Source organism: Pavona decussata, unplaced genomic scaffold (assembly GCF_977016875.1).
Source record: "Pavona decussata unplaced genomic scaffold, jaPavDecu1.1 SCAFFOLD_137, whole genome shotgun sequence".
In the NCBI taxonomy this organism is placed as follows: Eukaryota; Metazoa; Cnidaria; class Anthozoa; order Scleractinia; family Agariciidae; genus Pavona; species Pavona decussata.
Window position 1 is genome coordinate 3,542,501 of NW_028145550.1, and position 17,631 is coordinate 3,560,131.

The following is a 17,631-nucleotide window of genomic DNA, read 5'->3' on the forward strand; positions in this document are numbered from 1 at the left end:
GAACCGACAATTTTTAGTTGAAATGACTGTATACGTTCTTCCTAAATAGCTTAAGCAAAATCCTCGTTAATGCAAGCGTCCTTATAACTATTAGAGTTTTTATCTTGACTCTGTTTCTCCAGACTTATCTCGATCTTCACGACTAACAAACTTAGCAATAATAGAGCGACACTTACCCTTGGCTCTTTGACCCACTCTGTGGACAGCATGGAGTCGAATGCCGTCGGTATTAATTCCTAGAACGTTGTTGGTAATATCGTAAACGAGCATCTTGTAATCTTCTTCAGTCGTTTCAGTTGATGTTATTAAAGCGTAAATTCTCTCTTCGGGTATATTGTTCAAGTCTGATATTGTTTTCTCTTTCTTTGTTTAACCGTAACTCTAGATTAACAATTTTGCTTCGCAGGGCCTCTAATTCTGCATTGGTTTCTGTGAAGTTTTTCCCTGCTTGTTCCTTTAGCCGTGCAGCATCTTTTTTGAGTCCAACTCTTTTCTTTAATCTCACGGTCAAATTTTTCAATGTCTAATTTAAGTTAGTACCTTATTTTGTCCATATCCGACCGTAAACCGGCGAAGCCAGCTTCCATAGCTTCTTTCAAGGCTTCAATAATATCCTTTACTCAGTGAGCGTTGTCACCATTTGCCATCATGTCCTCTCTATTGATCGACGAACTCGAGCTTCTTCTGGAGCGCTCTTTCCGGATTTAAGATTTATCTAGGCTAACACACCACTCTTAGACAGAGCAGCTGTCAGAAAGTACTTCAAAACTTGGCAAACGAACCCATTTTGTAAAGAGTTACAAAACGCTTCCGGGCGCCGTGCAAGCCAGGCCCAGTTGTTGACCAGACAGAATCTAGCATTGTCTTTCTGAACAGAACCTGCAGTGTATGCCATTCATGCATGCAGTTTTACATCTTAAGCAGAGTTGTTTTGCCCCACTTTCTTCTCACCACTTTTGAGTAAGTTACGCGGTGGAGCAAAATTGAATTTCCTTAAGGAAAGTCATCTGAAATTGTAAATTTACAATTTATACGTTTTATTCCAAGGCATGGCAGACCAACAGAGCCATTGTCATTGAAGATTGTCTTTTGACTTGTCATGGCTACAAATATTACCCAGATGAGGACGAGCGCAACAATTGCGGAGCCAGATACTGCGTCCCTTTTTCACCCCAGTTTCCACATTTTGAAGTAAGAAGTTGTAATTAAGAAGTTGTAATTAATTCTAGTTAAAAGTGGAACTCAGATGTTCAACTGAGTACTTTATGAATTGTTTACTGTTAGATTAAGTTTGACAAAGTGGCAGGTAGCCAACTCTACAACAACAGGGAAAGATTTACTCTCTTATATTCACTTCACAGACTAAAGGATCACTACGCAGGCTTTAAAGTCTTTGTTTCCAAACTCACTCTTACCTCCAAAACGTTTTTAGTTTCTATGATGTGATTTATCAATACGGTCGACTATAGTGTTAAATTGTGTATTGATATGTCATGAACAAATGAGCTGAAAATACAATCATACGTACTCCTTTGCTTTGTACCACCAAGTCTAGATCTCAGTACAGAATGGTTGCTCTATTACTTATCAGTGAGAAACTGTATTATAAACCAAAGCTAAATCACATCTTTCCCAGGTTATGATTCTGGAAACTGGAGAAACAAAGTGGCTGGGACTGGGAGTGGTGTTTGAAGATTACGGCACGACCTTGATGCCAGGCTGGTGGGGCGGAACTGTTGGATATCACACTGATGATAGGAACATCTTCGATGCTGATTATGCTGAACATTATAAATACAAAAAAACTACAGGTAGAGTTGAAGTTGGTTAAATTTCCTAGAGGGGTCTTTAATTTCAGGCCTAATATGAATTGTCCCTATCAGAAATTAAACTATCATAATGGAGATTCTGGGAAAAAGCTATGATTTTTAGGATATTTACAAAAATACTATAGGTAGTGTTGAAGCTCTTTTAACTGAACAGGGGCTTCTTTAATGTCAGCCTGATTAATTTATCCATTCCCGAAACTATGGGGAGTCTGGGCGCTCACTGTCATTTCAGATTTTTTTCCCCTGTCTTTCGATTCGGAAAACTTGAACGCAACCTACGTAATTGAAACATTTACTATTTACTATGCTGTATTTTTTTTGTAAACGGGAGAAAATTAATTTCAGGTCTACAAATTATAAAAAAAAGTGTGTTGCTCTATGTAGGTTACGCAGTTTCCAGTCGAGGTGACGTCATTCGCTGCACAATTATGTTTGAGAATGAGCAAGAGAGAGACGGAAAAGTCCAAGTTCCGGTCGTATTTACCGTGAATGGGAGTAGGATCATTCTTGATGGAAATGAAGAGACCCAGGCGTACATTGATTACAGTCCCGAGAAACATCTCTACCCTTATGTCGCTTTTAAATACGAGAATAGCGTGTTGGCTAAGGTAATAAGATATACATGTAACCATTATCTAATCTAACAGCAGCAAACATGTTAATTTGACCAAAAAATATCTGAAGTCTATAAACAATTTTGATCAGAAAGGGAAGAAAAGCTGCAATTTTGAACGCTGTGAAACAAATGTTCTACGTTTCGGCAATACTGTCTTCATCAGAGTGAGAATAATCAGTTTCGTTGCTTTCATATGCAAATGGAACCTTTTTCCTTTCTGCAAATGCACTCGCGTAAGTCTAGCATGCAGGTTGCGACAAATCAAAGTCTTGGTAAAGAGCTCTCTGGTCCAAAGTTTGTAGCCAAAAATGAACTGCATTTCCTCCAAACTGACCTGGCAGTAGCGGTGCCAGTTTCCTCTTTTATCAGGTCTATCTGATGTTCTTCTGCGCATGGAGAGCTGAATGGGACGCAGCTATGCACATATGTCTATGTGGAGGCGTGGAGGTGTAGTAGTTCAATCAACTCATCGTCCATTGGTCGGGAGATCAGAGCGTGCATTGTCGTTTTAACAAGAAACTTTAACTCACCTTGTCACTCGTCACTGACTGTACAAATGGGTATGGTACCGGTGGCATATCCAAGGAGTAACCGTGAGATGAAATAACATCCAACAAAGGGGGACAACAATACTTCTAGTAACAGCTCATTTTGACAGACCGAACCACAGACTGGAAGATGTGATGATCGCAGTGATCAGAAAGCGTCTTGCCTGATAAGGATGAAGACGACACAGAAGATACAGATAAAGACGCACGGAAATGCGTTTCATTTTAGACTACAAATCCCTAGAGTCGAGGGCTCTCAACTAAAACGTTGGTTTCTCACAATTTTTGAATTAATTAATTTGTTATCTTTTGTTTCCTTACGATGGAGGCAGTGTTGCCGAGACATTTGCATATTTATTTACAATGCCTGAATTATGCTGATAGACTTACCAGCGGCTGTTTGAATGAAATTTATCTTCTCACCAGTGAGGTCGGATAGTCTTAAACCTGTCGTAACCTAGTAGCATTTTTGTCCTAATGCAACATCTTTGAGACTAAATCCTCAACCTCGATAATTTCATTTCTAACTTTCTGATTGGTGTACACAGGACAGTTTTGTGACTCTTCGTCCCGACAGGACAATATTGCAAAAGTCCTTTCAGACTGTGCAACGCAACCGACAGTTAAAATGAGACGTCTGTTGCTAAATGTGACGTACAAACGACAAGTGTGGGTTTTGGTAAAAATAGATACTGTCTATAAACAAACAAACCCTTTTTGACGCCACTCTCCTTTGGCATTTAAGAAGAAAATTTGCGATTTTTTTTTTCTGTAATGTTTTTCGCAATTGCTCTTATAGATGCGTGTCAGGGAAGACGTCAATAATCAAAGCTTACAATTACAAGAGGTGAAATGTGAGCTAGCAGCCTTGAAGGATGTGACAAGGGGTTTGGAAGAAAAGCTTGACGCTTTGCTCGCAAAGTTCGACGATAAGTAAAACATGGAACAGAAAGCTATAAAATAGGTGGCATAGGCTCGTAATAACGCTAAATTTACAATGAGGAAAGCCGTTAGAGCCAAATAGAATTTATTTCTTTTAACCATTTAGTATGGAAGGAAAGTTAATTAAATATTTCCTTTCCTGCAAATGTTTTTTACCCTCTCGATAGAAGCCATCCGTAAAAGACTGAGACTTCAATTTAAACAGTACTAACAATGTCAAAATGTCAGTGTAGTTACATCAAAAGTAAATAGAACTTGATCAGCTTAGGCTTGTATTTTATTTTACGTGTTTTACCCAGTTTTTAATGCACTAGAATGATATCTCTTCATTTTACATAGTTTAAACGTACAGTGTCAGACACAGAAATTTGATACGAAAAGAGATAGTGCCAAACACGGCGCAAATGATTAAAGCGATCGTCCAAAGTAGATTGTGGAAACTACAACCTCTAAAGATCTTAAGTCATTTTATTTTTTTAAGCGAGATGTGACCCTTAAGCTTAAGGCTTTAGCAATGGAGATAAAATAACACTTTGCTGAAAACAGTTCTCTAACTCTCAGTAAATTGTTTGCGTTGTAGTTTTGTTAGTGTTGCAAATTAAACTTAGGCAGTTCATTTGTTTCAGTTAAGTTATGGTCGAAAAGGTAACGTAAAAAGGTGAATAAACCCTCAGTTAATTAGTATGCATTAACCACATTTTTTAACAAAATTAAGTAACCTAGCTATTTTGTGAATGTCTGAAGTGTTATTGTGCCCGCCATTGTGAAATTTTTTAACTCATGGAAGCAATATCAGATAGTGGTTAGGCCAAATTTTCCTCCCATTTTGCGAGGAAAGTATCCTTCGATTTTTTTAGTATAATTCGAAGAAATTTTGGTTTGTTTTACTAATTTGGCGCACTCCAGGTGGCGTGACGTCACAAATGGTACAACTTGCTTACCCCCAAAGCGTGTATAAATTGACGCTCGGCATTTTAAACACTACGAATTTTATTTAATTTTAACTCAGTACACTAAGCAATTTACCCCCTCAGGGTTCATCCATAAAATCCTATATCCGTACGGACATTCTTGCTTTGTTCTGTTCCTATGACGGGTTAACTGATCAAAGCTATAATCGCACAATAATGTGCCACCTGGTTTCATCTCAAATCACATGAATTTTTTTGTGGGATATAGGGTTTTATTATGAACTTTCAGATAATATTTTTCGTAGTTAGTATCAGTGCAAAAGCTTTTTGTATGTCCTTTAAATATAAGAATACTATGAAGGCTAAAGTGTCCTCCGTCTTCTTAATGTCAGGCAGGACCCTTGCCTGTGAAAAAAATCCATAAGGCAAATTTCTTTGGTAGGCGTTTACTCCTAAACTTTCACATCTCTGAATTCCTGTAGCCGATTGCGCTGAAAATTTGTAGGATGGTGGCAGATAATGGAAGTATAACATGGTCTTTTTCCTGGCGGATAGCGCATTACCGTGATGTTTTAAGCTACGTAAGTTGGACTTACCGAAAAGAAATTTTAGTGTTCAAATTTTCTGTTTGACAAGTGTCCTAAGTTCAATGATTGCATAATCAAGTGGAAAATCATAACCTCTTTTCTGACTTGTCAGAAGCAAAATTTGCAATCTAAAGACCAGTTAAAATTTCCTGGTTTCTACAGGAAAAAAAATGTGAAGATTGGACTTTGAAGTATTCGAGTACATTAACAATTACCTCCCTCGTGCATCAAGTCACGAAATTCGATATCTGACGGTCATACGAGTCAATAATATATTCAACATCGTGCACCATCTGATGCTGTGAATGTAATTATGATTGATAATTGGTATTGGTAAAAATCAGTGCATGCGCATCTTTTTCTGTTTCAAGCAATAGCAATGAAATTGCAATCAAGGAGGAAGTATTTTTAGTTACCAGTCATTAAATACCGTAGCTATTAACAGTATTGTTTGTACGTTGTTCAGATTCACATGCATAAGGCTCTTTATTTGTACCTCATAATTTGAGCAGACACTTAATTACTAACACACCAAAACAGAATGTACTAAACAAAATTATGAGCGCAATAAAAATCTTGACATGAATATTTCGCGCATTGTCGGGATCAGTCGTCAATATTCGCACATACGCTTTAAATATGAGAGCAATGGTCCTGCACGACCTTAAGTGACAAATTTATATCTATTTTCTGTGTTTATTTCCATTTACAATGTTTGCATGTGCAAAGCTGTTGTTGTACATGTGTTTTAGGTTTAGTGACTCCAAGGTTCCGATTAACACAATACGAAACAACTGGCGAAAACGAAGGAATATCTGGTTTGCTGTTGTTTTAGTTGAATTCATAACATCATAAACCATGTTAAAGTGTGAAGTTATCTAGTGTTTCTAGGATAAACTTAGTGTTAATAAAGACTTTCTTTTACATCTGTAGTCCTGTTGCTACTATCTCTCTAGCTACAAGGCCCTGCAACTTGTTAATCAGACGAACCAGCTGGCAGTTGCTTTTGGTCCCTGTAACTGCTCATTTCATGACTAACGTCCCATTCACACCAACGAAACATGTTTAATAAACCAGGTTTAACAAAATGAAAATTGGTAACAGAAAGCTGAACCATTGGCTTTGACATAGGATTCAAGTAAACTTTAACTTGTGCTTTCATTTGTGCTAAATCTGTAGTCAACAAAAATGCGAAAGCAGCTTTTATGAAGGAAACAACTTTTAACTGTGTTTAACTAAACAGCTTATAAACGTGTTTAAGCCTTGGTGTGAATGGGGCATAAGATACTTAATTTTTAAGACCCAACTATCAAAAAAGCTTAAGGTGGCTCGATATTTTTTTTTTTTTCAGTTTCAGCAAGCAGTGATATATATTTTTCTTGATTTTCTGGTTCATTCAGCCAAGTGAAACTATCTGGGTTCGAATATAGTTTCGAGTACCTAAGTCCTTATGCTTTGCTAAAAACACTGTTACAACTGGTAAACCCTGTTTCCATAGCAACCAGTGGATGATACATCTGTTGATTCTTTCACTCCTAGCTAGTTTCAAAACGGGCTTGTCCGAATTTCGCGCGTTAAAATTTCGCTTTTTTGTGTGTGTAAAGAAGAGAGAAACTCCAAAGTATATCCTCGTGAAAGTCGAAATAATTTCTGTACATACGTTTGGTCAATTTCTGCAATTTTCGTTTCTACCATTTGTTGCAGTTGTCCATGCATAATTCTCCCAAAGATTTTTTGGAGTACAAATGTCAGCTAAATCCTAACATGGAGCCAATTTTTAGAAAAATTCACCATGGAAACTCGTTAAAATAGCCTTACTTTTCAGGCTAAAACTGGCCTTGTTTCGCGCGCCAGCACAATGAAAATTCACGTATCAGTTAGAAAACTGCGCGCGCTCACGCCCTTTTAGTATCAAGTCGCCGCGCGCCAAATAACTGTATGGAGTCACCTTAAAGACAAAAGCATTGCATTACGTGACATGACATCTACAAAGAAACTAAGGAAAGAAACACCTCCAACAACAAGAAGAAAAACTATGGCAAAAAAATTGTCACTCAGTTACAAGTCAATCGTTTCTACTGCGGTCGACACATTTCCCCAGTAAGAGGTATGCATTTGTCATTAGTATTTACAAACTCAGCCACCTTGGCATTTAAAGCAAATCTTATTGGTCCGTTATGTCAGGACCTTCAACATTGTGCACCTTCTAGAAGGTGAATAATCAGTCTGGAACTCTGGGAAATGCGTAAAGTTCCGAAGAAGAGGAAACAGGCGCAATCAATTCTCACTTTAAACACGGGCAAACCACCGAATAATGAACATTGTGTCGCATAAAACACAGAGCAGACAGCCAACTTTTTTTATAATCCTTTTTTTTTTGTGCCCAGACAAATCAGCCATTTTATTGATTTAAGGGCACGACCCAAGTAGTCATCTAGCCCCGTTGTTAAAATTCTGCCACCGTAGTGTGGAGAATGTTAGTTTTGATGATTTTGACTCGATTCAATAGTGGATTTAGCTCAAATTCTCATCTTTGACAATTTCATAAGAGAACCCAAAGTCAGTAAAAAGTCACGGGATTCTATTTTCGGCTCGCCATCAGAATGAAGACAGACGGTTTCCCCGTGCTATTTCAAATGAAACTATTTTGAGAGCAATTTTTTTCCCCGTGCTATTTCAAATGAAACTATTTTGAGAGCAATTTTTTTCAAAGCATTTTCAAAGCATCCCGCTGCATCGCTCAGTGATTTTAGAAAGTTTATCCTACATTTTTGAAAGCTGTCACGAAGATCAGTCTGAGGGTTTTTTCGTTCTTGATGTATCCTTGTGTCCTTAGTTTCAATAAATGTAGTTTTACCTCATGTAATGACTGATGTGTTATTAGTTGTCACAGCTATTATTTGTGTGCCTTTCTTGTATTAATACTTTACATTCATATATAATAATAACTGTTTTAGACTTCCCTAATAGCGTAGTAATTCCTAGTAGTTACATCTATTGCATTACCTTCTCTGTCCTTGTGTGTGTGTATTTTTTGCTATCTTGCTGACCTGTAATTTATTTTCATTTAATGCTGATGTCAACTGGCTGTCTGGCCCCACTAGCCCCTATGGTTATTCCAGGCAGCCAATACTCATTTTATTCCTAATATTTTTGTAATGAAATTCACATAAGGTAAGAAAAAAGAAATATATATCTTTTCCCTCGTTTTAAACCCGGTCATTTCATTGAGTCTTTCTTTTATGGCGTGTTGAACATTTACCGCTGATCATTTGTTCAAGTTTCGATCGATGAAAGCACGTGGTTCTACTTGTTGTGGTCTGTTATAGAGGTTGACGGAGGTTTCCTTTTATAGTTCTAACTCCAGTTAGCAGAGCAACTGCACGAAAAACTTGTGAGTATCATTCGGTTTTCTTTAAGCTTTCTTATCTGTTGTAATCCAGCTTCCTTTGTTTTGTTTCATTTAGCGGATTTGTGTACTTTGATTTCAGTGAATCGTTTGTTCGTGTAATAAACAAGCCAAATACACTGCTGCGCATCTCAAAGTTTGTCCTGTTGCCGCTGCTTAGAAGTGGACAAGAGCTTCCTAGACCTCGATTGGAATTCACGGAATGCCACTCTCGGTTTTTGGACAACAATTTACTTCGTAAAAACTCTTTCATGGACTATTTGGTGGATGTTTTCAATGGCAATCGACAGCCGATTGGAATCGTCAGGGTTGGATACAGACTTTCGAAGGTATGCACACATTTTTATTCTTCACGTAGCTTTAACTTCACAGCAAATACTACAACCACTTTGCCAACATTAGAGAGCTTAAGCAACGGCAACGGCGACGGCAACGAAGACGTTACTTGAAAATATTACTTCATTTTATCTGTGCTTCTTCGCTATTATTTCAACTCATCCAACTTGTACAAAAATCTGCGAACTACCCAAGAACCAAATTGGCAGGAGTCGCGTTCGGGTTAAGAAAGAGAAACAAAAAATCACCATCGTGTGTTCACGCTCTCCACAAAACCTTCAATTTGGTCATTTCACGTTGTTGTTTTGCAGAGGACGGCAAAGAAATATACAACAATTCAAAACGCACGTGCAGAGCGATTGTTTTTGCTTATTAAACCTATTGTTTTACGGCGTTGTCGTTGCCGCCGCCGTCGTCGTTTAAGCTCCCTCATAGGTCTAAAGGTGGTTTGCATTGCCGCCATGTTGGTGGACAAAACAAAAGAAAATTTGCTCACATAATTTGCATGAAAATGGCAGTTAATCTTATTGTTCCTGCCCACCAACATGGCCGCCATTACGTCACATGCAAACCATCAATAACTTTTTCTCTTTTAACACTAGTTAGTTATCTAATGCGGCATTCACACCAAGGCTTAAACACGTTTAAAAGCTGTTTAGTAAAACACAGTTTAGAATTGTTTCCTTCAGTAAAGCTGCTTTCGTATTTTTGTTGACTACAGATTTAGCCCAAATGAAAGCATTAAGTTAAAGTTTACTTGAATCCTATGTCAAAGCCAATGGTTCAGCTTTCTCTTACCAATTTTCGTATTGTTAAACCTGGTTTAATTAAACATGTTTTGTTGGTCTGAATGGGGCTTAAGTTATGTAGAAGGTAAAAGTAATTTACGTTAAAACACCAACTGATACAAATTCGGTAAGAAAAACAGCGGAATTACATTAAAAACTACAAAAAACGGGTAAATAAGTTGTTTACAGATAGTTTCAGGCAAGAGGGTGAGGTTAACTGAAATCTAGTATTATTATTTAATCTGTGGTACGTTTCCGAGGAAACAGTTGAAAACAGGAATTTTGTTTCACACCCAATTTGTGCAAGGAGAAAACAACGTTTGATCAACATAATTAAAATTAAGCCCACGAAAAACTACATCGAGAGATCTAAACTAATATAGCTTTGACTGTGATACAATTATTTTGATACTGAAATCTGTTAGAAAAGGCAATCAAGACCGTTTCAACTCAGGAAATCCGCTAACAAGGCTATGTCTTACTTCTCAGTGATTTACTCTACGCAATTTGTTTTTCAGTTCTCTTAAAAAAATGCAAAACACAATAAACACACTAACACACAAGTCTTCACTATTTTGATCGCAATATCCTGGAACAATTTCTACCCGAATAAAGAACAAAATTCGATAGAAACAATGTTGAACTTTTACCTAAAAAGCACGTATTTTTATGGTTTAACTTTTCTATTTAAAACAGCGTGTATATAAGAATACAAAGCCCCTTGTTTTCATTTCAAGATTATCGCCCAGTAAGACAATGATGGCCCTATTCACACATGCCTGCTTTAGAGAAAACGTAATGGCAGGACACTAACACTTTACTACATTCAATAAACAGTAAAAACTTAAAAATGATAGGTTAAGCCTGGTCCACACAATAAACACACTCACACACAACTTTTCGATCGCAATATCCTGGAATAATTTCTACCCGAATAAAGAGCAAACTTAAATAAAAACAATGTTGAAACTTTTACAATGTACCTGAAAAGCACGTATTTTTATGGTTTAGGTAAAAAGGCGTGTATATAAAAGGGTACAAAGCCCCTTGTTTCCATTTCAATATTATTGCTGCAGTTTAGTCGCTTACTTCGTCTCCCTCGAGTTCTAAGACGGACAATTCGTCCAATCGGACAACCATGGCTGGTGTCACATGCCTGCTTTAGAGAAAAACTTGAAAGCGGGACACTAAAACTTCAATACATTCCGTAAACAGTTGTAACTTTTAAAAATGATGCAGTAACTAAGCCTGGACCACACGAGCAAATTTTTTATGTGGCAAGCTTTCTGTGACGAAGTTATTTGTTCGTGTGCACGAAAGAACAAATGCTATGTTGAAAACTCGTTTGTCTATGCGCCACAATTGACTTGGAGCAGCGGAGAGACGCGTCACAGCAAGACCAGGGCGTAAGGTCTTGCTTTCCCTCGTTCTATAAGATGGTGCCCCTTACAAAAAGACAAGCAAGTTTCGTACGTGGAATAGTACAATTTTTATTATATAGGAAGTGGAAAATGAACGCAAATAAAATAAGTTAGAAGGCTCAATCGTAGGAAACCGCCAACCTCCGAAAACTTGCCGAATTTTCTGTAACGATTCGTGCACACGAACAAACTTTTCGCATATGACGTTTTTTCGGTTGCCACATAAAAACTGGCGCACCATTTTTGAACCATTTTTAAAATGTAAAATATAGAGGTCAATTACGACTACAATCAAGAACAAAAGGGCTTCGGACAAATGTTAAAAAAGTATGCTTTTACTGTTTATTTAGTGTCAGTAACTTCACCAACAAAGCCATGTTATACCTTTACAATGCATTTTACTCTCCAATACTCTCCCACAATGCAATGTTGAAGTTCAAAAGGGATTTTTCCTACAGGAACTAAACTTTCTTTTTGGGGGGGGGGGGGGGTGCCTAAGCCGGAAACTTTTCTCAACCCTTTTGTCCTTTATTTGAGGTAGGACACCTAAAAATTAATTTAAAAAAATACAAATTGTATGTTATTACGATCAAGCCTTATGTGATCAAGTGCTATTTACTTTTAACGTAGAGTGCATTGCCATGCTTACATTGTTAGTACTGCTTTGGGAATTTCAACCTTTTACAAATGGCTCATATTGAAGGTAGAAAAGTTGGGGGAACTGGAATATTTACTGTTTCTTCCAATTGCTTAATGGTTTAAAAATAAAAATCAATTCTACCGGCCTATAGAAGTTTTTCTTATTTTAAATCTGGATGAAGAAGTTTATAGGTGTCGGTCCATTTTATTACTTGTTGAACTTTGACAGCAGAAGGTCAATCTTTTCTTCCAAGCTTCTTGTCACATCCTTCAAGGCTGCAATGTCAGATTTCACGTCTTGTCTGGCACACATCTATAAGAGTGGTTGAGACCAACATTATATGAATTTAATGGACAGGGGAGTCACCCAAAAAAGCTTTTCATTTGTTTATACAAAATATTATTTTTATTGCCAAAGTCCTTCTTTGTCGCTTGTTAGCAGGAGACGTCTCATTTGAATGTTTGGCTGTGTGGGACAATGTCTGGCAGGACATTTTCGCAACATTTCCTCGTCGGGACGAAGAGTCACAAAAATGCCGTTGGTAAACCCACCGAAAAATACAATTATCGAGGTTTTGACTTGAACCTAAGAGATATCCTGAATTAGGATCAAAATACGTCTGCTCACAGATACAGGGGCGACACACCTGGCGATTTTATTCGTTGATCGCGGCGAATTTGATCGCCAGATCAAATCGCTTGCAATTTTTAACCCTCGATTATTGCGGATACACTTGGCGATATTTTTTAGCCGATCGCGGCGATGTGGCAGTTTGAAAAGTCATCGTGGTAAAATTGCGTAACCTGATGGGTTGACTTTACAGGCGATTTGCAGTGATGAACGTAGAAAATCGCGGGAACGGGCACACTTGCCAGATATCGGCGATTTTATAAGCCGATCGCGGCGATCGGCGAAAATCGCAATCGCCGCACCGGGCACACCTGGCTATTTTCGCCAATCGCGGCGATCGGCGTATAAAATCGCCAAGTGTGTCGTCGGCTTTAGAGCAAATTAAAGAATGCCCAATGTTTCACTAGCGGGATGACAATAAAACAGTCGCCGGTTAGTTATTAAGTATAATAAAGGGAAATAAATGTCCAAAATGAAGCAGTTTAATAATAGTACAGATGGGAGTGGCCGCCGCGTAATTCCAGCATTCAAGTTGCGAGAAACCAAAGTTTCAGTTGAGAGCCTTCAACGCCGGGATTTGTTGTTGAAACTGAAATGCAGTTCCTCGCGCCTTCATCTGCCCTGACCCGGCAAGTCTCGATCTGATCGCTGCGACCATCACATCTTTTAACCTGTGGTCCGCTCAGGCAAAATCATGCGGCACTGGAACCTTCTAGCCAATGACAGAATTGGTGCTGACGTGTAGTTGCCTCGATAAAAATGATCCCGGGGCATTTGAGGGCACTAGATACAATACATTAGACCATTGATACCTAAAGTAACTGGTGACCTTGCGTTATATTTTCGCAGGAATTACTGAAAGTACAGGTCCGCCGTCACTTGTAAGGAAAGGCTCCATATGGTGTTGGCGATTTGGTGGTAATCTACTATCGGCTTCTAGCTTTTCAGATTCTTTCGCGCGTTGAAGTGGGACACTGCAGATCTTCCAGTATTGCAAGAAGTTCTTAGGTGGGTACATAATGAATGAGATTAGCTCTAGCAGAGATCGGCCGCATACCACAAAATACATGTCTGTCTTCATGATTGTCGCTTCACGCAGAAACAGTCGTGAAGAAATGAAATAAACTTGAAATCCGGAGGTCCCGGATTCAAGTCCCGCTCTGACCGCTACATGGAGTTGTTTCTCGATAGCGCCGAGTTCAACCTCCTGACCAAAGGTGTTGAAGAATCAGCAAAAAAATGATTCAGAAAATCCGGCAGAAAATCGGATAGGCGTGATAAATAGGAAAGTGACGCTGCCAGTACCTGCTCAGTTTGGAGGTAATTTGTTTCATTTTCAACTAAAAACGTCGGACCCCAGAGATTTTATAACCAAGACCTTGGTTTCTCGCTGCTTGTACTGTAGACGTAGGTGAGTGTACTACTTTCTGCGCAAGTGCAATCTCGTACCCAGAGTCCGCAGGCCTTTTGGTCAGCAGGTGGGCGCCAGGAGAGAATCTGAGGTATTGGAATTCTATTACTGCAGGATTTCTGCGGTAAAACAATGGAATCCGTTACGGGACAATTACGTGACAGCCAATCAAAAAATTTAAATAAAATTCCAGTTCCCCAGAGTCTCTCCTGGCGCCCATCCGCTGACCAAAAGCCTGAGGACTCTGGGTACGATTGGCGCAAGCGATTTTGAAATCTTGAATTCCTCTAGTCTTATTTGAATACCGCAGTAGCAACGAACTAACACGGTTTTCTGACTCTGATGAAAGCAGCATTGCCGAAACGTAGAACATTAACTTCACAGCGTTTAATAGTAGTTTCTGTTCATTTTGTGATCAAACGTTACTCAGAATGCCTTTTGAGTTGTCTATAGACTTCAGACATTCTTTGGTCAAATTAACATGTTTGTTGGTCCTAGTTTAAAACATATTTATTTTTACTACCTTAGCCAACACCCTATTCTTGTATTTAAAAGCCACGTAAGGGTAGAGTAGTTGGTCTGGGCTGTAATCAATGTACGTCTCTTCATCTCCTTCAAGAATTATCCTACTCCCATTCGCGGTAAACACGACTGGAACTCGGATGTTGCCGTCGTCTCTCACTTGCTTACTGCCAAACATGACTGTGCAGCGAATTACATCACCTCGACGGGCTGCAGCAGAACCTACATGGGACAATACACTTTGTTATAATCTGCAGGACTGATGTTCATTTAATTCTTTACAAAAACAGAGAGCATAGCAAATAAAATAAATGGATTGAGCCCAGGACTGTTGCATGTGACCAACGTTTTGACAGCAATATCTATAGTCAGATATAGTCAACTGAAACACTGAACATCGCAAATCGAGCACCTTTTGATATACCAACAATTTTTCACTGAAGGAAACAAAAACAAAAAAAACTTAGGAGCTGTACTGACCTGAATGGAAATGAACTCGAACGTTTGTAAGTAATGAAACGCCAGCTTGCGCAAGAGCTTACGTTTATAAGGTTGTTGACACATAAGAAATGAAGTTCTACGCTTTAAAATTAACTTTTTTTTTCTAAAGAGTCGTTGGTAGTCGTGTGAGTGTAATAAGTTCCTTGCGGCGCTGTTAACTCTCTTGGTGTGACGTTGTCATTGTAAAGCGCGTGTATCATGTGTCAGGGCATTGCACAACTGTCACTGCACTTCCTGACTTTAGTTGGATATCAACAGTACCTCTAAGAAGTAAATCGCAAAGGAATGAGGTTTGGGGAGAGAGAATGATTGGTTGGCCTCTCTGCACTGCCAAACCTCAGAATCAGATGTACTAGCGTTTTTTTCTTAAAAGTTGAATAATTATGTAATGGTTAGAAATCTAATTCTCCTGCTAAGCTATAAAGCGAATTATGTGAACCTGTGTGGACCGGACAAGAAGTACGTACATTGCTGAAATGAGTGGGGAGTCTAGAGCACGGCTTCATGTCCGTGTAGGTATGTGGAATCATTAGGGGAATAGCAGTTAGGAATAAGGAATCGGCTTCGGGGCAAGACAGTTTAATCCAAAGAAAGAGAATAAGAACCAACGCGTCCAAGGATTAGAAGGTGCTCAATAGCACAGGAGCGAAACTAGCGGAAATATTTTAAAGGTTTGATCGCGCAGTTCACGTGCAAATTTTACTTGAGTGAGGCTTCCAGGCCATTTTAGTTTGGATTTGTTCTAGCAGTGTTCAACGTAACAATTTCTATTCGGCATTCTGCTGCAGCGTTTATTTTTTTTTTCCCCATAACTATCCCCGAATCTCAGCAAGTTCACAGACTCCCCATTTTTTCGAATAAGGACTGTGCATACAAAAGCCTGAAATTAAAGACCCCTCTGGAATATTAAACGAAATTTAACTCTACCTGTAGTTTTTTTGCATTTTCTATCTTTAGCATAATCAGCATCGAAGATGTTTCTATCATCAGTATGATATCCAACACTTCCCTGTCTCCAGCCTGGCCACAAGGTGGTGCCGTAATTATCAAACACCACTCCCAGTCCCAGCCACTTTGTTTCTCCAGTTTCCAGAATCATTACCTAGGAAAAATGTCATTTACCTCTGGTTTACTAAACGGCATCTTGCGTGTATTTAAAGTACAATTAATAAGAGGCAATGGTTATGAAGCCTGACAAACTTCTTTGTTTAATGTTACTGTTAGCATTTTTGACCTTGACCGTTCAAAAACCACAATAGATTTTGAAATGTGTTGGAGCAACTGACCAATAGAAACGTTCTTCTTAAGAGATTTAGCTATAGTGTGAACATGTTAAAACAAACGATTGTGCACGGTCGCAGCCCTTCTAGCATAAATTGCAGCACCATTGGTATCGCATAACTCTTAGCGTTGTTTTATCTACCGAGATTGTTGTAAAAACTTAGGGAGGGATTTTATCAAATCGAATTTGCTCAGTGATGTGGTTTTGTTATTCAATGATCTAATACCATGGTGGCCTGTATTGATGTCTAGGTCATGAATTTTACTTTACAAACCATAAACGTCGTTAGTAGAGTTAATTTTGGAACCATAGGTCACCAAGCCAGCTTCTTTGGTTACTTCGCGAGAGAGAGCAATTCTTTCCCTGTTGCTGCTGTTATTAATAACTGTAGAGTTGAAAATCTGTCACTTTCTTATTAAAAGACAGCTAAAAGTCAGCTCTTCATAATCTGTTCACTTCAACTCCGTATTTCAGTTTATTACTAACCTCGAAATGAGGAAACTGGGGTGAAAAAGCTGTGCAGTATCTGGCTCCGCATCTATTGCCCTCGTCCTCATCTGGGTAATATTTGTAGCCATGACAAGTCAAAAGACAATCTTCGATGTCTATGGCTCTGTTTCTCTCCCACGCCTTGGAATAAAACGTATTGTAAATTTACAATTCTAATTGACCCAAATTAAACCATCTTAACTCTATGGCGGTAAAACTTCACTTATAACCTAGAACTGCATGCATGATAACTGGAATAGAGAACAGGATGTGTAGACCCTTTCTTGACGTTTTATATATATATATATATATATATATATATATATATATATATATATATATATATATATATATATCTGAGCTGATTTTCAAAAAGGTGGCTACAGAAATTGAGCACATTTTGAGACTTTCTAAGCTGAAGGAATATGCTAGTCATTAACAATACTCCAGTTACGGTTCATCACAAGAAAGTAAGGTCAGGAAATACTATGCAAGAGAAAAGAGGGGCTTTTCTTTGGAATTATACGTGACATTGACATCCGAGTGAAATGAAACATGACCTGTGATCCGACTAAACAAGTGTGACATGGCAATTATTAACGGCGCCAACGCATCGTTAATCTCACCCAAAACCCGGTCTTTTAGCGCTCAAGTCTAGCTTTCTACAACAGAATCGGCTTAATCGGAGCAAGACAGCGTTTTAAATTGATTTTTCGTCGTCAGTCTAGATCCATGACACAATCCGAATCACGCCAAGCAAACATCTGGA

At 38.5% G+C, this 17,631-nt stretch overlaps 2 protein-coding genes across 2 annotated transcripts in view; one reads left to right on the forward strand and one right to left on the reverse strand.

The window, feature by feature from the left end:
* The window catches only part of LOC146467382 (short transient receptor potential channel 5-like), a 61,389-nt gene extending 55,030 nt beyond the window's left edge, over window positions 1-6,359 (forward strand). The window contains exons 19-22 of the mRNA XM_085126045.1: window positions 1,048-1,191; window positions 1,637-1,811; window positions 2,214-2,437; window positions 3,793-6,359. Of these exons, the coding sequence (XP_084982171.1) occupies window positions 1,048-1,191; window positions 1,637-1,811; window positions 2,214-2,437; window positions 3,793-3,930 (681 nt within the window). The 3' untranslated portion in view covers window positions 3,931-6,359. The remainder of the gene's footprint in view (window positions 1-1,047; window positions 1,192-1,636; window positions 1,812-2,213; window positions 2,438-3,792) is intronic.
* A 3,242-nt stretch (window positions 6,360-9,601) lies between these two features.
* LOC146467383 (uncharacterized) lies at window positions 9,602-17,003 on the reverse strand (the record flags this gene model as incomplete). The annotated part of the gene is made up of 4 exons (XM_085126046.1): window positions 9,602-12,339; window positions 14,592-14,812; window positions 16,019-16,193; window positions 16,860-17,003. Coding segments are annotated over 4 exons (645 nt in total), but the record flags the coding sequence as incomplete, so codon positions are not given.
* Between the last annotated feature and the right edge of the window lie 628 nt (window positions 17,004-17,631).